The sequence below is a fragment of the Triplophysa rosa genome, linkage group LG17, assembly GCF_024868665.1.
Source record: "Triplophysa rosa linkage group LG17, Trosa_1v2, whole genome shotgun sequence".
In the NCBI taxonomy this organism is placed as follows: Eukaryota; Metazoa; Chordata; class Actinopteri; order Cypriniformes; family Nemacheilidae; genus Triplophysa; species Triplophysa rosa.
Window position 1 is genome coordinate 714,122 of NC_079906.1, and position 21,708 is coordinate 735,829.

General features: G+C 40.4%; 1 protein-coding gene across 3 annotated transcripts; it reads left to right on the forward strand.

The window, feature by feature from the left end:
• The first annotated feature begins 813 nt into the window (after nt 1–813).
• mmp23ba (matrix metallopeptidase 23ba) lies at nt 814–21,642 on the forward strand. Of its 3 annotated transcripts, none has more exons than XM_057355996.1 (8): nt 814–1,291; nt 15,785–15,924; nt 16,230–16,369; nt 18,502–18,669; nt 18,791–18,955; nt 19,248–19,358; nt 19,823–19,949; nt 20,454–21,642. In XM_057355996.1, the coding sequence occupies exons 1-8, from the start codon at nt 1,175–1,177 to the stop codon at nt 20,626–20,628; spliced, it is 1,143 nt and encodes a 380-aa protein (XP_057211979.1). In that variant the 5' UTR covers nt 814–1,174; the 3' UTR covers nt 20,629–21,642. The 3 variants fall into 3 exon arrangements, with proteins under 3 accessions (XP_057211979.1, XP_057211981.1, XP_057211980.1); XM_057355997.1 differs by having other exon boundaries at nt 1,176–1,291; nt 15,789–15,924; XM_057355998.1 differs by lacking the exon at nt 15,785–15,924.
• The last annotated feature ends 66 nt before the right edge of the window (nt 21,643–21,708 follow it).

Here is a 21,708-nt window from a genome sequence, read left to right on the forward strand (position 1 = left end):
TAGTCGTAAGCATCACCGTCGAGTCCATCTGCTTGTAGTTTCAGCAAATAATTGCGTGTTTTAGTCCCGTTTTTTGTTCCTCCTATTGAATGCAGCCATTTTGCCTTAGTTTTACCACTCAAGGGAGCGTGTCCCGGCGTGTTCACGTGGGAAAGTGACGTCAATGCATACCCTCTATAGATGAACAGCTGCTAACCGCTTCGTGACAGTGTACTGTCTGTGTACCATGGAAGTTCATCGCGAGCAGAAGGATCATGTCAGTAAAACCAGTCTTGTTTAACTGGATTTCATTCATTAATTACATTTTCACGAAAGTTTAAGTTGGGGTACTGCAATGTTTATTTTCCATAAAAAAATGCTAATTTACTGCAAATGATAGCTAGCAAATTATTTTAAGCATTGCAAATAAATTGTTTACTTTACGTTCTTTGTGTATGTTATTGACCAGCAAACTATGTAAAGAATTGGTGTAAATTACAGAAGTTAAAGAATTTCTGTCTGTAAGGATTTTTTGGTCACCCTAATAAAATCACTGGGTCTTACCTGGCCACCTCTAAAAAAAGTTCTGCCTACGCCCCTGTACACCAAACTCATAATTTCTGTTTATGTTCACTGATAGACTTGATAGACATTGCTAAACGTTTAAAAAGAATAATTATGAATATATCATCCATTCTGTGCAGACATTTACACATGCCCCATATTTGAAAGGTTCAGTCAGTGAGAGTTATTGTCTTGAACATGACGGACACAATTGTAGTCACATACCATTTATATTTTCGAAGGCTAAAGTAAAAGAAAAACAAAGTTAAAAACAATGTACTTTTTTGGCAAGCAGTTTGGAAGGAACATTTGCTGTGTAATATTCTAAACAGGAGAATAATGCATTGAGTAGGAAGAATCACATCCAGATGTCTTTTAAAATATGATTAATCTTACAAAAATGACCATGAAAGAGAAAGTGTGGTAAAAGCTACATTGATTGCATTACAATGTGTTCAGTCCTGCAGCAGTGGTCTTCATCTGAGCTCCAGTCTGGCAGACTGAAGCTTGCGCTGAGAGAGTGAAGAAAACGGACTCTCCGTGAAGCACCCAATGGCCAGCCGAATAACCCAAAGGAAATAAATGGTGAAGTTTGATGCTTCTTTGTTCAGGGCAAGTATAAGTTGCAAAGATGGTCGTTGACGGCAGTCTGCGAAAAGAAGAATACGTCGCCGGGCTGCTTGTGCTGGTGGCGGCGTTTGGGCTCTTCATGCATGAAGTCTCTGCTTTTCCTGCCTGGAGATTTGAGGTATGTTAGTTTTTCATCAGCACGATTGTATCAGCGAAGCGAGACCTTTTTGCTTGCATAACTATAAACACGCGTCAAAGCGGTTACGGGGTCTTCGTGCGTTATTCAGAATGAATTAATGGTGTTATAAAACTACAGCTATAAATTAAAGCAGACAGATTACGCGCAATGGAATACGACATAAGCGCGACTCTCATGAGACTGTGACGCGACGCAACCATCGCAAGTTTTTATGATAGCCAGTATGGAAATGATGATATCGTGGTAGTTTGGAGACACTTAAAACAATTATGTCATCGGAAGGATTGCCTCTCGGTGTATAACATTTAACGTGTGTTTGTGTGTCAGTGAGGGAGCAGGTTAGCCTATATTTGGATTGGCTGCCCAGAGAACCAGTCCGAAGCGCTTGACACAGCTAAGCAGCATCATTAATAATGACTGACGTAAACTGAAGCCATTAAGTATTTTTACGAAAACCCAACTTTGTTTCGTTTTGGACACGAGTGATTTCTTGGTCTTTAAAATAGTTCCATACTTGTAAAATAGTGACCTAATCAAACTGTTGTAATGATGAGGATTTTGCTGTGATTTTTAAGTAATGACTATTACAGGTATGTTTTTGCAATGCCTCAAATATTCAAATGGCTCCCGCTCATATTTGAGACGTTTTTAATGCATGTCTCTGAATCCAGCAGGGTTACACAATGTACAGTCAGTAATGGCAACTTATGTGTTACTGTAAAATATACAACATGCCCACAGAGGCAATGGAAGGATATGTAACAGTATAGAACTGTTTCTGGGTTTCAGTTTTATTCAGTCACCACAGATGAAAGTGGGGGGGCTATTGTTTTTTTGACATTTTGTGCTGCAGAACAAGGCGAGACAGAATTAAAGGGATAGTTCACCCCATAATAAAAAGTCTGTCATCATTTACTCCCCTTCGAGTTGTTCTAAATCTGTATACATTTCTTTGTTCTGATGAACACAGAGAAAGATTATTAACAGTAATTGGACCCCACTGACAACCATAGTAGAAAAATTACTTTTTAATTGAGATATTTTGAAGAATTAAAGTTCTGGGGCACTTTTGACTTTGTCGTTTTTCCTACTATAGTAGTCAAATGGTTACAAGCAGGGGTTAAATTGGGCCGGGGCCCAATATTCTTTCTCTGTGTTCAACAAACAAAAAAGTGTTATGTATACAGGTTTGGAACAACTAAAGAGTGAGTAATTCATGACAGAATTTTCATTTTTGGGTGAACCATCCATTTGAAATCCAGACGAAGACTAAATAATACTTAATATGCTTAGTCTGCAAGAATGCAAATCTGTTTTGCATGTTACTGTAACGATGACGCTGAGGCAGAGTTAGAATCCATGTGCGGTAGTTTATTTGATGAGTAACATAAACCGAGTTGAGTAGACAGGCAAAGGGTCAATACCAAGATGACTGTTCGACGTACAACAAACATGAGGTTAATCCAAAGGCAAAGGTGATTAAGCAGGCAGTGAGTCAAATCCAGAAATATCAGTCCAACCATGCAACCAAAACAAAGGGGTAATCCAGGTAATCAGAGAATAGATATCCAGGCAGAATCATACACAAAACAGGCAGAGAATACAGGGATACGCTTGGTAAGGCAGATATACTGGCAATACTTCGCAATGAGGTCCCATGTGGTCTCAGACTAAATAGTCACCAAACAGGAAGTGAATGCAGAGGCAGCAGAGGGGTGGAACGGGGTCAGTACTCTGGTGACAGCTCCCTCTGCTGGCTGGGCATTACAGAATCCCCCTCCCTATGAGCGACTCCTGGAGCTCGACGTGGACGTCCTCGTGGTCGTGGTGCTGGGCAATCGGGTCTGGCTCGATGAAAGTCCTCGATAAGGGAAGGGTCCAGAATATCGCGGGTGTTCACCCATGATCTCTCCTCGGGTCCATAACCCTCCCAGTCCACCAAATATTGGATCTGACCCCCTCTTCGTCTCGAGTCCAGCAACTCTTTCACCTGATAGGCGGGGGCCCCGTCTATATCTAATGGTGGTGGTGGTTCTGGGGCTTCATGGCCGGGGTCAGCATCCAGGTGGACCGGTTTCAAGAGGGAGACATGAAAGGAGGGAGAAATACGGTAGTTAGTAGGAAGCGCCAATTTGTATGTGACCTCATTAATTCTCTCAAGAATTTTAAATGGACCAACATACCTTGGACTAAGCTTCTTGCTGGGTAGTCGAAGTTTGATGTCCCTCGTCGAGAGCCAGACCCGTTGTCCTGGTTGATAGGGAGGATGTGGGTGACGCCGCTTGTTGGCCTGAAGTTCTTGTCTCCTTACGGCTCGCTGCAGACGGACGTGCGCACTGTCCCACACCCTCTCACTACGAAGAATCCAATCGTCCACAGATGGTACTGAAGAGGGTTCGCCAGACCACGGGAATAAGGGAGGTTGAAATCCTAGGACACATTGGAAGGGGGTGATGCCAGTTGAAGAGTGGGTAAGGGAATTCTGAGCGTACTCAGCCCACGGGAGAAACTCTGACCATCTATGTTGCTCTCGACTGCAATAAGTTCTTAGATATCTGCCAATCTCCTGATTCAGACGTTCTACTTGGCCATTGGCTTGAGGGTGATATCCTGAAGTAAGGCTCACATTGATATCGAGCTGTTTGCAAAAAGCTCTCCAGACTTGAGAAGTAAATTGAGTTCCCCGATCGCTGACGATGTCTTCTGGAAGACCATAAACTCTGAATACATTATGGAATAAAGCTTGAGCTGTTTCCATGGCGGTGGGTAATCTTTTTAATGGTACAAGGCGGCAGGACTTTGAGAAGCGATCAATGATTACTAGAATAGTAGTAAAGTTCTCTGATGGGGGAAGATCGGTGACAAAGTCTATGGACAGATGAGACCATGGGCGTTGAGGAATGGGTAAAGGTTGTAGAAGGCCTGAAGGTAGTTCCTTAGGGGTTTTAGACTGGGCACAGACTTCACGTGACTTCACGTAGGTTGTAATCTCTTTTGTCATTGCTGGCCACCAAAAGGAATTTTGGACTAGTTTGATGGTACGGGAAATTCCAGGGTGTCCGGCACTGAGAGATGTGTGGGTCCACTGCATGATACGTTGTCGTAAACATTGAGGCACATAGTGTTTGTTGGGGGGGCATTGGGCAGGGGTAGGTTCATTCTGCTGTTCACGTTGTAACTCCTCCATAATGTCCCAGGATATCGGAGCTAAGATGACAGATGGAGGAAGGATAGGTTCGGATGTATGGTGTTTGTGAATGGAATCATATTGCCTGGACAGAGCATCTGCTTTGCTGTTCTTGCTGCCTGGTCTGTACGTTACGGTGAATTGGAAACGACTGAAGAACAATGACCACCTGGCTTGGCGTGGATTTAAACGTTTAGCACTCTTCACGTATTCTAGGTTCTTGTGATCTGTGATAACTTGGAATGGGTGGGTGGCTCCCTCTAGCCAGTGTCTCCATACTTCCATAGCAACCTTCATCGAGAGTAGTTCCTTGTTTCCTACATCATAATTTTGTTCTGCCATGGTTAATTTTCTTGAGTAGAAGGCGCAGGGATGCAATTTTCCTGGTTGGTCATGTCTTTGGGACAGTACTGCTCCAACTCCACAATCAGAAGTGTCTACTTCGATGATAAATGGTAGATTCGGATCTGGATGTTTCAGAATGGGAGCAGTTGTGAACCTCTCCTTGAGAGTGATGAATGCATTGTTGGCCTCCATAGTCCATCTTAGTTTCGAAGGTTTCCCTTTCAGTAGAGAGGTAAGAGGAGAAGCCACAGTGCTGTAATTGCGAATGAACCGTCTGTAGAAGTTTGCGAAACCTAGGAATCTTTGTAATTCTTTCACTGTTGATGGTTGAGGCCATTCTGTGACAGCGCAGATTTTGTCGTTATTCATCTTAACTCCTTGGTGACTTATTTGGTAGCCCAGGAACGAGGTTTGACTAACATGAAACTCACATTTTTCTGCCTTTACGTAAAGTTGATTTTCTAGGAGACGTGAAAGAACGGTTCTGACATGGTTGAAATGTTCAGCTTCAGTCTTGGAGTATATGAGTATATCATCAATGTAGGCTACTACAAATTGGTTGAGTAGATCTTTGAAAATTTCATTGATGAATGATTGGAATACGGCTGGGGCATTGGCTAGTCCGTAGGGCATGACTTGGTATTCGTAGTGACCTTGGGTAGTGATAAAAGCTGTTTTCCATTCATCACCTTCCTTAATTCTAATCAGATTATATGCACTTCTTAAATCTAGTTTAGTGTAGATAGTGGCTTCTCGTAACTGTTCGAGGGCTGAAGGAACTAAGGGCAGTGGGTAACTAAATTTCACAGTGACGTTGTTGAGTTTTCTGTAATCAATACATGGTCGAAGTCCTCCGTCCTTTTTCTCAACAAAAAAAAATCCTGCAGCAGCGGGTGATGTGGATGTGCGAATGAAACCAGAGTTTAATGCCTCCTCAACATATTCTTCCATGGCTTGACTTTCATTCCTGGACAATGGATAAATCTTACTTTTAGGGGGCATGGCATTGGGAAGCAGATCAATGGCACAATCCCAGGACCGGTGTGGTGGTAATTGTGTGGCTTTGGTTTTACTGAACACTGCAGAGAGGTCTTTGTAACAGTTGGGAATGTTCATGGTGGTGTTTGTCCTTGGGCTTTCTATACTCGTGGATAGACATGGTTTTGGGATTGTGGGAAAACAGTTCTTTAGGCAGAAAGAGGACCAATGTGTGAGTTCACCATGATGCCAAGAGATGTCAGGGTCATGAGCAGAGAGCCAGGGAAAACCTAGGATGATCTCCTGCTTGGGTGAGTCTACAATGTATAGTGTGATAGACTCTTGATGTAGCAGTCCTACTTTGAAAACAAGAGTTTTGGTTTGATGGGTTATCCCTTTCCCAATAGGGGTGTCATCAATGGTTTTAATCTTAATTGGAGGGTCGCATGGTTGAGTAGGAATGTTATATTTAGTGACAATGTCTTTACTAATTAAATTCAAAGCGGCACAAGAGTCAATCATCGCTGTTAAATCGCTGTTATTTACCCTGGGGTTGACTTGAGATTTGTGCGGACATCCCAGACTACGATGGCCTGCCTCTCCACAACAGAAACATAAGCGTTGTCTACGACGTCTCTCTCGCTCTTCCTCTGAGAGTCTTGAGACATTGAGTTGCATGGGTTCCTCATCCGTTCTAATTTCGGAGGTGGTAAGAGTTGGTAACTGACGTGAAATTCCCCTGCTAGGTTGTTGTTTAGGAGTTTGCCTCATGAGGTTATCGATCTTAATAGCAAGGTTAGTAATTTTGTGAAGGATAACTCTTCTCCTTTACAGGCTAGCTCTGCTTGCAGATCAATGGATAGGTTTCGTTGAAACATGGCTTTTAGTGCAATATCATTCCAACCACTCTGAGCAGCTAATGTACGGAACTCTAAAGCATATTCAGCAGCAGTACGATTACCTTGAGAAATGTTCATGAGTTGTGTTGAAATATCCTGTCCCCCTGCTGGGTATTCAAACACTTCACGGATTTGTTGAATGAAATAATTTACCGATGATTTTAGTTGTACATCAGAGTCCCAAACTGCGGAAGCCCAGTCAATTGCTTTGCCAGTTAAGAGCGTAATCAAAAAAGCACATTTTTTCTCCTCGGATTCAAATCTATCTGCTTGATGCTCGAAATATAATTGAAGTTAACGTAAAAAGCCTTTACAATGTTCTGCCGTACCATCAAATTTATCCGGGAGAGCAAAGCTTACCGTTTTGGGGTTAGGTGGTGGAAGGGACCGGAGGTAGTGTGTCATGTGTTCGTTGATTGCTTGAAGCTTGATTAGTTGTTCCTGGTAATTCTGTAGCATTTCACCTTGATATGCAAGTGTTGCTTGTAGACTTGAAACTTCCGCTGGATTCATAGTAGGCGAAGTATTCTGTAACGATGAAGCTGAGGCAGAGTTAGAATCCATGTGCGGTAGTTTATTTGATGAGTAACATAAACCGAGTTGAGTAGACAGGCAAAGGGTCAATACCAAGATGACTGTTCGACGTACAACAAACATGAGGTTAATCCAAAGGCAAAGGTGATTAAGCAGGCAGTGAGTCAAATCCAGAAATATCAGTCCAACCATGCAACCAAAACAAAGGGGTAATCCAGGTAATCAGAGAATAGATATCCAGGCAGAATCATACACAAAACAGGCAGAGAATACAGGGATAAGCTTGGTAAGGAAGATATACTGGCAATACTTCGCAATGAAGTCCCATGTGGTCTCAGACTAAATAGTCACCAAACAGGAAGTGAATGCAGAGGCAGCAGAGGGGTGGAACGGGGTCAGTACTCTGGTGACAGCTCCCTCTGCTGGCTGGGCGTTACAGTTACATGAAAAATATCCAATTTCTGTGTAGCTTAATGAAAACCAGTCTATTAGAATTCACAACTACCTTGAATGGCTGTCAATGCCATGGAGAAACATGCCTGCAGAATGGTCGGATTAGTGTAATTTTGCTTTAAGGGATAGCTCTCCCCAAAATGAAAATTCTTCAAAATGAACACAAAACCTCTGAGATATTTACCAAAAATGTTTTTGTGTTCCACAGCAGAAAGAGTCATAAACAGGTTCTGAATGGCAAGATGATGACACAGTTTTTAGTTTTAAGTGACTACACTATTCTGCATGCCAGCAGAACGGTATAGTCACAACATGGACCATGTGAATCAGCCAAACCTTTAGACCATTTTTCCATAAGCAATATATATCTTTATTCAGTCCCCGGAACAAAAGCCACATCTAAAGCTTTAGAGTGACGATACAACAGGCACTCCATCTCTCATGCGACAGTTTCCTTAAAAACTAGAAACATGGGGGTTTGGAGACCAGTTGGCAGTCCATAAAGGCAAGCATCAATCTTTTTTTCTGTTGTCTTGACTCTTTATACTTCTGCATATGTTGTATATAGTTGTGTTTATTTTAGCAAAGTAACTTAAAAACTGTCCTAAAAAATGATTGTGACAAAGATAATCCAACCCTCTGTCCAAGACAGCTGGATGGACTCCAGAGGATGGATGGATTTGATGCCACAACCCTCGAAAAAAGAAACTCTAAAGTAATCAAATGGGGCCCATGATTAAACACTTGGACAGAAAGGCCCCATGGTCAAACACTGCTGTGATTTTTTTGCAGAGGTGCTAAAATCTTTACAAACTTCACATCCCAAAAGTAGCACATGGTCTCGGGAAAAGTTGTTAGCGAAGGGTCAAAGACACCGAAAGGATAAATTAGGGAATTTGCCAGTTCCAGCTGGCCTGGACCTATTTTTCACTAGATGTAATATCACAAAACGCAAATGCATCTACCAACTACCAGAAGTTGTCCATGTATTTATGTTCCTTTGCCTGTTTTGTTTTTTAAAATGCCCAATTGTGCTCAGTGCATTGTTTCTCTTGCTGGACTCTTGCCTGTTTTGAATACATCTTTGAATAGTCCTATAAATGTTTGCTTTGGGTTGCAGTGGCACAACCTCAAGAAACATACAAATGGAATGGATCGCACTCGAGTCTTTAGCTATTTCACGTTTTAATCAGGGAGGCAAGCTGATCCCCAAAACACAGAGATTTGAGGGTTCCACGTATTTTGGCTGTAAAATATGTTTTTCCATTTTCAACTATTTTCCACAGGAAAAGAATGAAAGTTCTGGAGCTCAGAAAACGTGTCTGCTTGTAAATGCATGTGAAATAAAGACAGGCTTCTGGTCCAGTGCAGTAAAGTCCTCTCTGTCCTGTCAGACCAAAATAGTCTGCATCGTCTCTACCAGTAATAGCTATCTTCATTTTACTGCTGTTATCATTCTTTAAAAGTAGAGTCTGCCAGCTCTTTCACTTTAAAACCACTCAAACACTCCAGAAATACTTGACAGTATTCCAGAAGATTAAGTTGGAATGCTTGTGAAAGGATGTTACAGATGTAGAAGGATGACTACATATGTAGAAATTCTCATTCACTTGCATTCATCTGATAGGATTATATGTTAATGTTATGTGTAAAACAAGTCAAGATTTATGCACCGAAACATTTTCTAACCCAGAAACCAGAACCCTGGCATACTGTGTGTGTGTGTGCGTGTGTGTGTGTGTTTGAGAGTTTAGGGTCAGATTACCAGTGAAGGAAAAAATGAATGCTTTGTAAATCAGAGCATTACAGTAACTTCTGGGGTCAAATTCCGGTCAGATGCCTTCTGATTTTAGAATGTAAATTAGAATGTAAAACTTGTTTCGTATGCTCCAATCACAAGTAGTCAGTACTACAAATAGATGTAAACTTTTGAAAACCTAAACAACGCTGGTCCAGAAGAACGCTGCACAAACGTTTGAACAGAACATTTATAATCAAATCAAAATGTTAAACAAATATCTTTAAGATTTAATTATGTACAGAAGATAAAAAAATAAAGAAAACGAAACCGGAAGTACCTCTGGACCAGTGTTTACATCTTGCAAAGTGGTCAATAGAGGTTAACTGGTGTGCAAAAACAAAAGTTTTTAAACTTGTGTTTTTAAACAGTGTGGTGTCAATGTGCAGTGGCACAGATCATGTGAAATACATCTGAATTTGATCAATATGCAATAACACGGACATAGCGAGTGATGTATGTAGTCAGAAAAATCATACCCATACATCTAATAACACAACAGTTTTACCAAAGTTTGCAACTAGCTACTGTGTACAGAAAACATTTTACAAATGTATGTAGGCTTCGTGTTCTGAAGTTTTGTCCATTAAAGTCAACACCAGACGAAGATTTAATGTAGGATTGGGATTATGAATAAATTCTTTCTCGTTCTGACTCATGATAATATTCAGTACAACAGCACACTTGCAGGTGTGAAATTGTTTCCTTGGTTTTTGAGGAAAATAATCTGCACATCAAATTCACATACATCGATTACATGGAATTCTTTTACCTCAGAGTGATGAAATTTAGGACCACTGACTCATCTTGTCTGTTATGTCTAGCTATCTCTAATCCAAAAGAGTACTTTAATATATAAACGGGAACCAAAACAGGATAATGACAACCACACATAACAATATTCAAAAGCAGACAGAGAACTCAGGATCAGACAGGGCTTAAATAAAGAGGGGGACATAACTAGGATGAACAGAAACTAGGGATGTCCCAAGCCGATTGCAAAGATTGGGATCGGGGGCAGATCAAGGCATTTTTAACCTGATCGGGATCGGCTATATTTTGCCCGATCATTTCCGATCACCTATGCCATCACGCAAGTTTCGTAAATGAGAGCACGAGCTGTGTCTGCAGTGTGGAAATGTGCAGTGGAACAGCCGCTTGTAATGTCAGCAGCGCGAGCATTCCGCTAGGCGTTAGCAATGTAGCTGCATTCAATAACAACAATTTAATACCAAATCCTCAAAAAAGTGGACTATCCTGCTATTTGAATTAGTTGAAAAGACTAATTCTGTAATTATGTTTGCTACAATATGTTATGCTATCATTTATAATATGCTGAGCTGTTAAATAAGAATATATTAATAACCTTAACATACCTGGAGCGTGCAGCACTTAGGAAAAACAAGTATCGGATCGGCTGATACTCAAAATCAAACAACTCGGATTGGATCGGGGACACAAAAAGTGTGATCGGGACATCCCTAACAGAAACAGGTGTGGGACTAATGAACTAATAATGAACACAGGCAAGGAACACAGAAGACAAAACCAAAACTGAAGATAACTGTGACATTATGCCTTCTCCCGGAGAGGTGCGTCCACAAGCCGTGGAGACATGGGATACTCCATCCCAGAGGTAGCTGGAGATCCCGAAGCTCAACTGACCCATCAGCACAGGCGTGCAGACAGTGAAAAGATGTGTCTACAGGTGCCAGTGAACCCAGAACTGATGAACTGGCTGGCAGTGATGGAGGAGGTGGGAGAGGGAGCCTGGGTGGGTGGGACCTTCCTGGAGGTTGGAGAGGAGGTGCTGGCTGATGGAGAGCTGGACGGGACCAGCAGAGACTTCGAAGACAAAGGAGAGCTGCGCGGGACCAGTGGAGTTGGAGGAGAGCAGGACGGGACCAGCGTGGAAGGGAGCAGCCAATAAACCTCTTCATTAGCCCAGTCCATTATGTTAGAGTCCAGTAGCAGCTCACCCTCTGCTGCATGAGTGTGGGCGGGGCTTCCCTCTAGCCCCTCAAACGCCACGAGGACTCCCAAGGGCTCAACACGGTGTTGCTGGCTTGTGCACCTGGTCAGACGTATGATGAGGCTCGGGCTCCGGGGCGATGAGGGGCTCAGTCATGGGCTCGCGTCGCAGTGGGCTCTCCGTCTGCGGTGGGCTCTGGCTGACGTGCCGTGCAGCAGTGTGTTGGCTGACTGGTCTCTGGGTTGGGAGTGGGGCTGGAGATGTCCTCAGCTGGGCACATGGAGAAAAAGAGTCAATCTTTCTCCAGCACCCACTCCACAAAAGCGACGAAATTCCCCTTAGGACCGTCCGCTGGCAGGCGTGCCTTAGATTGCTCGCTCAGACTGGTACGGTAGAACACACAAAGCAAGTGATCAGGGTAGTGAGTGAGGCACGACAGATTTAGAAAGTCCTGGGTGTGCCACACCAGCGGACATTCTCCCAGCTCCAGGTTCAGGAGCTGGACGGCTGGGGAAGCCATCCGGGAGAGGGAAAAATAAAAAACAAAACAAAAAGGAAAGGAAAAACGCAGCTATTCTTTCATGGGTCTGCTTTTCTGTAACGGAATGGCTGTAATTAAGCGCAAAAAGAATATAATATATAAACAGGAGCCAAAACAGGAGACTGACAAGCACACGTAACAATATTCAAAAGCAGACAAAAAACTCAGGAAAAGACAGGGCTGAAATACAGAGGGGAACATAATTAGGATGAACAGAAACAGGTGTGGGACTAATTAACTAATAAGGAACACAGGCAAAGAACACAGAAGACAAAACCAAAAATGAAGATAACTGTGACTCCCTTAGGTTGTTCCAAACCTGTGTATATTTCTTTGTTCTGATGAACACAAAGGAAGATATTTGGAATAATGTCAGGAACCAAACAGATCTCATCCCCCATTTACTGCCATAGTAGGGAAAATAAATACTATGGGAATCAATGGGGGATGAGATCCGTTTGGTTACTGACATTCTTACAAATATCTTCCTTTATGTTTAGCAGAATGAAGAAATTTAGAGAGGTTCGGAACAATCTGAGGGTGAGTAAATGATGACAGAATTTTCACTTTTTGGCTGAACTATCCCTTTAATGCAGAAAGATATCTCTCGAGCAAGATGGCAGCAGGTCAGCAGTTAAAGCTTTATTGCCCAAGACAATAAAACTGAGGGGCAGTTTACACAACAACATTTTCAACTAAAATTGGAAAAAATGTTCTGGGGCCTGAAAACGCTGGCTTTTGAAAATGGGTTTTGAAAATGGTACCATTACTGTGTCTTTGTCATTACTGTAAACTGTAAAAATACATTTCTGTGAAAATGGTGGCATCATTTATTTTGCATGTGTATTCCGTGTTCAGTTTATAGGAATGCATGAGTAAGTGTAGATTTACTGCACCACTACGACCAGCGGAGACACATTATTTACATATGCCGTCTCTAAACACATATACGTACAGTAGACAAAACGCAAAGGAAAACTTTTCTGTTTTTACTACATCATTGTCTTGTAAACATATTGTCGCCTTGGAATTATAAGGTTCTATCTGCGTTCTGAGTAGTTTTGAGATATTGAGCTCATGATATTGTTCCTCATATCATAGCAAAAATGATATGATGAACAAATCTCTTTCATACATGAAAAAGACAGAGACCCTAAATGTAATACAAATTTCAGAAAATGTTGATATTGTACATAATGTACAATATCAACATTTTCTGAAATTTGTAAATGGGGATTTTTGAAACAGGTCAAACACTATAGAACCTTCTGAATAATCACTTTTGGTTTAGAAGTTCTATCTGCAAAACATTCATTAAATAAATACATTTTCTAGCAACACAAACAATTTATTTATCATTTTTGTTCAAACATGAAATGAGTGTATAATAATTTGCAAAAAATTTACATTTAAAAATAAATTACATTTACATGGTTTTTATGACACTTATTTATTTCATATTTTATTTCACTTTTTTCTTGTTCAAGAAAACAAATTGTTGTATCTACATGTTTTATCCACAGAAGGTGGGACAGGTAAAATTACTTTCTAGAGATGAGTATGGCTGAAATAACATGATGTAATTAAGACTTTTAGGTCTTAATATTGTAACATTTAAAGGCATTAATCGCATTATGAGAGTCTATCCCTGTGTCTCAATCAGCTCCCTTGTTCAGTAGTCAGGGCACTGGTCAGGGAGTCGACAATTTTAAGGTCTCAATTGCAAAATCCTTCCAGTGCACTGGAACTTTCATTCCCTAAAAACTCCCACATTGCACCGCAAAATACAGGGTGCATAGATTTACTTAACATTTAAATGTAATATTCCTCCACATTTATGCACGGATATGTAACAGAAAAATGAAAGTGTTTTATGATGTACTTTAACCAGTGTTTGAAAATAAAACCAGGGAGATGTTGGTTTTTCCTGTTGTTGATCATTAATTACCAGCCGTAAAGTATCACAATGCACTTACGCTGTCACGTCACAGGAAAATAAGTGAACAGCATCCAAATGTGAAGTGAGCCAGGGTCCTGAACCCGTGTACATGATATACTATACTGATCCACCCTGGGAGCTAGGGAGCTGATTGCTAGTGTTAATCTCAACAAAACCTAAAACAAAGCAAAAAAATACTGTTGTTTTAGCTGCTCTCCTTGACAAGAGTATCAATAAAAAAAATCAACCTTGAGGTTTCTTTTAAACATTGTTTTGTGTTGCACTGTTTCCCACTGTCACTGAGTAGCCCGGCCACATGACAAAGAAAGCTGATCCTGATTGGTCCTCTTGTGGGCATTCAAAGTGCTGATTGACTTGCGGATAGAACCTTATATGTGATTAGATAGAACATTTTTGTGTTCTTAAAAAAAGTCCCAAAATGGACACATTTAAAAAAACAAACATGGCATAATATAAATAAAGTGTCACAGAATATGTGAATAACTCAGTTTTCACCAAAATGTCAGAAAGAACCTTAGAATTCCAAGGCGACGATAGTTTTGAGCTGTTAACCGATAATCTTATTGTTGGTTAACAACAGACGTTTCACCTGTTAACAATTGTTGTAGTCATTCAGTTGCATTAGATTTTTTTCTTCATTGATTTCACTCACAGAACTTTGTCTAAATCTTGCTAATCACTCATAAGGCATTAAATAGAACACCTCCTCTCCTGCAAAATCTGCTCGCCCAGAAGTGAAAATATATTTGTCAGAGAACTTCCAAATAATATGTGAATAACGTCAGTGCTAATACTGGTTTAGTCCATTTAACTCTTAAGCCAGGTGTACATTGGTGTTTATAATGGCCACCAGAAGATCCAGATCACAGTTGCTGCCTGTTCTTGACATTTTTATAGTGTGAGATTATGTTTACATTTATGCACTTTTTTTATCCAAGGAGCATTGGAGGTATATGTTTTATCAATATGTGTGTGGGAATCAAATTCACGACCTTTTGCGCGACTTATGCAGTGCTCTGCCATTTGAGCTATACAGGAACATTCCAAGATCCACTAGCAATAATGCAACAATGAAAAGCAGCCAATGACATAAATGTCACTTAAACAATAGACAAGATAGAAGTCTTTAAATGTGCAAAGCAGACAAGCAAACCAAAAGCAATGATGACAAAACTAGGCATTGATATCTGAGAAGTTGATTTTCCCTCATGATGTTGAAAACCCGTATTTGACTCTTTCTTCCTTGGGACACAAAAAAAGATATTTTGAGAAATGTGTTTTGTCTAGGTTCTGTGTCTATACAGTGAAGTTCAGTGTGGTTACCAACGTTCTTCAAAATATCTGAAAAATTGCAGTCGGATCATAAGGAAAAACGATAAGATTTTAACAAGATGCCTCAATTTGAAACAAGTCAGGTGAAGACTTTTCTATTCGAAATATGTGTCTAGACTGAAGCTGAAATCTTCTCTCTTACATCACAAGTCTGGGTAAAATATAAAAAGAGAAATCTGGCTTCTTTATTAGTCTGACTTCTTACCAACTTTGAATCAACTTTCCTCTCTTACAAAGTCATTTGAAAGATATTTAAGGGCTTTCTGAAATTGTGACTGCGCTTACTTCACTGCAAACTAATCAATGCAAGATGTGTTCCTGGCTTTACAAGCCCTTTATTACAGCAACCTGCTCTTTAAAGCACCTCACAAGCAGAGTTATTACGCTATCAAGAGCAAACGTGGCACGAGCCCGATGGAAAATCTTCATCACCGATTAATCCCTCAACTAATATGGGATTTTTTTTGTCCAAGGAAGAAGCTCTCATGTCTGGTGTTTTAATCATTGGTATTTGCAAAGACGCCCGCTCCCATGTGCTTCACCTTTCAAGAAACAAACGCTACACGCTTACTCCAGAGAAACTCAAATGGGACAAGTTCAAGCTGACCTACAAGTAAGAGTCTTGTATTATTTAAGGTGCATTTTTACAGTGTCACAGCCCTCTTGTGAAAACCTTCTACGGACTGCACAACATCTGCTTTGTTTATGTTCAGCAAAACATTTGCATTTTTCCCAAGGAGGCCCTTTCCAAGACGTTCTGCTGTTACAAAACCGTTTCACAATAGGAAAATTAGGATGGAATTTGCTTTTCTAATATTTTTTTTTGTTGTATATTTTTGGGTACGTTTACATGAAGTGCCTGGAAAACTCTGCACTCTGTTATTTGACTGTAGTGTTTTTACTGTTGTGTTTGTGCAGACTCTTGTCATTTCCAAGGAATCTTTTGAATGCTAGTGACACTCGGAGAGGCATAGCCAAAGCTTTCTCCATGTGGAGTGATGTCTCGCCCTTCAGTTTCCGTGAAGTCCCTGCTGATCAAGAGGCGGACATCAAAATTGGTAAATGACATCACACTGTATTGTAGCTGTCAAATGTAAAAACACAGAGGAATTTAGAGTTAAGGAATGGGTCTCACTAGCCGACGCTAATGTCAGTCATTGTACTAGGTCATGACCCTATGGATTGATCAGTGATCTTTGACGGCCCTGAAGAGTCCCCATTACGTCATTCTACTCAACATTCACAGACAATTGAAACCTGTCGCGTAATGGTTAAGCCTCCCAGCAAACTACAAGATTGCACCGACTGTACATGGGTGTCCTTTACCATCCCAAAACTCCCAACTCGAGAACCTTTTAGACTGAGATGGTTATGGCCCAGAGGAGAGGTCCTGGGTGACATCCTAAATTTGGCACTAAATCAAATTCTTTTGAAAGAACAGAAAAAATATGTCCAGTACCAAAGACACTGGAAAAGTTTGTGTTCTGTTGGACATTTATGCAGATAGAAGATGATCCATTTACTTTCAAGACAGACAGTCCACACTGGCTTGAGTGAACCACCACTGTGCCAGCTTTTGGAAAGATTCTTTTGTTGGGTGAAACTAGAGATGGCATAACCTAAACATTAAAGGGATACTTCACCCAAAAATGAAAATTCTGTCATCATTTACTCACCTTCAAGTTGTTACAAATCTGTATAAATGTCTTTGGTCTGATGAACACAGAGAAAGATATTTGGAAGAATGCTTATAACACTTCCTACGGTGTTCCACAGGGCTCTATTCTGGGTCCTCTCCTTTTCTCTTTATATATGCTTCCACTCGGTTATATTTTTCAGAAACACAAATTAACATATCATCTCTATGTCGATGACACTCAACTTTATTTTCCTGTCAAAAACGATAATTGTTCTTTCTCTACTCTGTTTGCATGTCTTCAGGACATTAAATGCTGGATGGACATTAATTTTTTACAATTAAATAATGATAAAACTGAAATAATTGTTTTTGGTCCTACGGCGGTGTCCTCCGGCATTGTCAAGCAGCTTGGCTCTCTGTCACCAAATGTGTGTGATCATGTCAGAAACCTTGGCGTTGTCTTTGATTCTGCGTTGTCTTTTGATAAGAAGATTAGTTCTGTTGTGAAAAGCAGTTTCTTTCAATTAAGATCAATAGCTAAAATCAAGAGGATGCTATCCATGAAGGACCTTCAAACTGTAATTCACGCGTTTATAACTTCAAGGTTGGATTACTGTAACTCACTTTGTCTGAGTCTGCCTAAATCATCTTTGAACCGATTGCAATTGGTGCAAAATGCGGCAGCAAGATTATTGATTGGCACTAAAAAACGTGAGCACATTACCCCGGTTCTTGCCTCTCTACACTGGCTCCCGGTTCAGTTTCGTGTTGATTTTAAGATTTTGCTGTTTGTTTTTAAAGCTTTACATGGTTATGCTCCCCAGTATATCTGTAGTCTCCTCATTCCGCATTCCACCTCTAGATCTCTTCAGTCGTCTAGTCAATCTCTTCTCTCAGTCCCTCGTTCATGTCTTAAAACGAAAGGCGACCGGGCTTTTGCGGTGGCAGCTCCTAGGCTCTGGAACAGTCTTCCCCTACACATAAGATCTTCTTCTTCTATTTCCCTGTTTAAATCTGCTTTGAAAACCCATTTCTATTCTGTATGTTTTAATTCTGTTTGAGGGTGTAAAATCTTATTTGTCCCTTTGTTTTGTCTAGACTGATCGGGTATGTCTTTAATTTTGTTTTATATTTGTTGTACAGCACTTTGGTTGCAACTCCTGTTGTTTTTAAATGTGCTTTATAAATAAATAAACTAAACTTAACTAACCAAACAGATTTTGCCCCCCATTGACTCCCATAGTAGGAAAAATGACTTTATCTATTGAACACAAAAGAAGATATTTTGAAGAATGTAGAACAGCAAACAGTTCTGGGGCACTTTTGACTACCATTGTATTTTTCCTACTATGGGAGTCAATGGGGGGCAAAATCAGTCTGGTGTTTCCATCAGAACAAAGACATTTATACAGATTTGGATCAACTCGAAGGTGAGTAAATGATGACAGAATTTTCATTTTTGGGTGAAGTATCCCTTGCAGTTAACATAAGTTCTAGGATTGCCAAAGTGTTTTGTCAGAAGCATCTTTGCCATCAAATCTGTTTCGACAGGTTTCTACTCTGTAATCCACACCGATTGTCTCCATTCGTACCTGCACCACTGCTTCGATGGTATCACCGGTGAACTGGCCCACGCCTTCTTTCCACAGACTGGAGAGATCCACTTTGACGACGATGAGTACTGGATTCTAGGAAACATGCGCTTCAGCTGGAGTAAAGGCATGTCTCCTTTTATTTTCAAGAAGTACATTTTTTAGTTATTTTTCTATAAAATAGCTAAAGTGTACACGAAAGTGCCAGATTAGAGACACACCATCTGATTGTGTGCGTGTTTGTTCAGGAGTGTGGCTGACGGATCTTGTTCACGTGGCAGCTCATGAGATTGGTCACGTACTGGGTTTAATGCATTCCCAGAACCCCAAAGCATTAATGCACCTCAACGCCACACTGACAGGCCGCAAACTCATCACTCAGGATGAAGTCTGGGGCTTACACAGACTCTACGGTATGTCCCTAATGTGCTCATAAAATATTTACGATAAACTCTAAACGTAACAATGACAAAAAAATCTAACACACAAAGAAAATGTTTTACTAGTCTTTTGCATGTAATTACAATGAACAGGGACGAAGGTGTTCAAGCTTTAAAAGGACAAAAACGTATTAACAAGTGTAACTAAAAAGATTGTTTAGTGAACGATGCCTTTAATAAAGTACTTGCAATATGGTTGCAGTAGCTCTCTTTTTTTTAATAGTTATCTGCCTCCTTTAGCATTTTCATATATCTTTCAATTCAGGATGTTTGGATCGATTATTTATCTGTCCTGCCTGGGCAAGAAAGGGTTTTTGCGAGAGCAAGAGGAGGTTAATGCAGAAACACTGCCCTTCCAGCTGTGACTTCTGTTATGGTAAGACCACCCTGATCTTCAAAACGAGCCTTTGTTAAAACTATTTTGAGGTTCAGGTATCAAATAGAACTTAAATTTCACTCCATGCCCCCCCCACGTCCCCCCATTTCCAGCCCTAAAAGCAATCAACACTAGTCCAAAACTAGCATAACACCACCAACACAAAGAATATGACTATATTAACATGGTATCACGAGCATAGCAAAGGATCAGATTTAGAGCTTACTAGATCAAAAGACTTCTGTTTTTGTATGCTTTATGCATCAGATGCCTTTGAGAACTTCCATGTTTAGAATTTTCTAGATTCATTTAACCTAGTGGTTGGGTCTTGAATGTATAATTCATTGCTGGGCCCAAAACAAATTAACACAGGTTAGGCCCTAGAGGATTGTAGCGGGTTCCTCTCGAATAGCCTACTTGCTCTTTTAGACTTACACCAAATAACCCTGATGATTTTTCAACAGAATTCCCATTTCCCACTGTCCCACCAACTGCAGCCCCCCCACGAACTAAACACAAGTTTGTTGTGGAGGGAAGGAATCTCACCTTCCGCTGTGGTAAGAAGATAGCAGCCAAGAAAGGCAAAATCTAGTGAGTACCTGTTTTTACACACACTGGTTGCTAGTCATCTCTATCCAGTGCTTCATTCACATAAAGACACCAAAAGTCCAAAAGTTGAAGGTCACTTAATCATTCTTCGTTTATATTTATTTTCCCACATAGTAAACTCATCAATACTGTGGAATAACACAAATGTTGAATAAAAAATATCCACAATATACGAACTGCTATATATTATATCTATGCTATACCTGTACCCTTTGTTTAGAATTTGCAGAAATGACAAAATGGTATTTTATTATCTAGAATTTCATACTCGACCCAAATGCTTTTTAAATAGATTGCCAAACGTCTTATTTGGTTATCAAAATAAAATATTGTTATATTTCCGTCTACAAAAACATTTAAGCATAAAGCAAATCTTACATGTGATTCTCAACCTTTGAATGGTAGTGTACTGTATATTAAGTGTATTTTCAAAAGGTTTTGAAGAAATATGCAACATTATAACACTGACCATCATCTTATGTGTAGTTGGTATAAGGATGGCGAGCTTCTGGAATCTTCTCACCCGGGCTACACTTCCTTGAAGGATGACCACATTACTATTGTTGCAAACGCTATCAATGAGGGCACATACACCTGCATTGTGAGGAAGAAGAACAAGGTGCTGACCACGTACTCTTGGAGAGTACGAGTGCGTTTCTGAAGGCTGGAAATACTCTCAGATGATATAACCAAAACATTCAAATGAAGACATGCTGGGTAAAAGCAGACCCGAACCGGCCTCCCCTGATCCCTCTGTCCTCATTGGAATAGCACTAGTCTCTGGATAGCCGCAGTGTTGAAGAATCACAACTGTAGTGATCAGGGTTGAAAAAATAACGGCTGAAAATTCTGTCATTTACTCACTCGCGTGCCGCTCCAAAATACTACTCATCCCATCGTTGGGTTAAAAAGTGGACAAACCCAACTCTTGGGTTAAATTAACCCAGAGAATGTTTATATTTGACCCAACAATGGGTTAAACAACCCAGCATAGCTTAATTTATAACCCAATGGTTGGGTTTGTCCATTTTTGACCCAATGCTTGGTTGAAATAACCGACCATTGTGTGGATGACTCTTTCTGCAGAACACAAATGGTGATGTTTGTGATGATCTATTTTTCCATACAATGGAGTTGAACCAAAAAGATTATAAGATTACTTTGACAAACAGACCAAGTTGCAATTCACAGATAAAAAGGAAATCATGTTATCTTGTGTATACAGATCCCAAATGAAACATTGGAGATTTCAATAAAGTCAAATGTCACGACGGTGAGTATATTCATTTTTGGGTGAACTGTCACTTAAGTTCACAACAGAAAAGAGAAACGTTGAACACATCAAAATTCCAATTCATCATAAAAAACCCAGTATTTTTAATGTCAGGGTTTTTACATTTGTGTGTTGTAAATACATTCCTTATTTGCTAATAAAACAATTTATTCTGTGATTTGTTGTAAATTTAATAGAATGTAGTAAGCCATTTTGCTATACAACCTGCCCAAGAAGCTTGAGCCATCACATATTTTACCAAGATCTCCAGGAGATGCAAATATCTCGACTTCTCAAAGCTTCTACCAACGAGCAGCTTTGTGCTCAGCCAAGCTAAATATTATAATAAGGCCCACACAGACAACACATTTCAGGTAGCAGTTTCCTCAGTTTGTAATGCAGTGAAGAAATGGCAGTTAACAGGAACGGCGGAGGTCAAGTTGAGATCTTGAAGACCAAGAAAGTTTA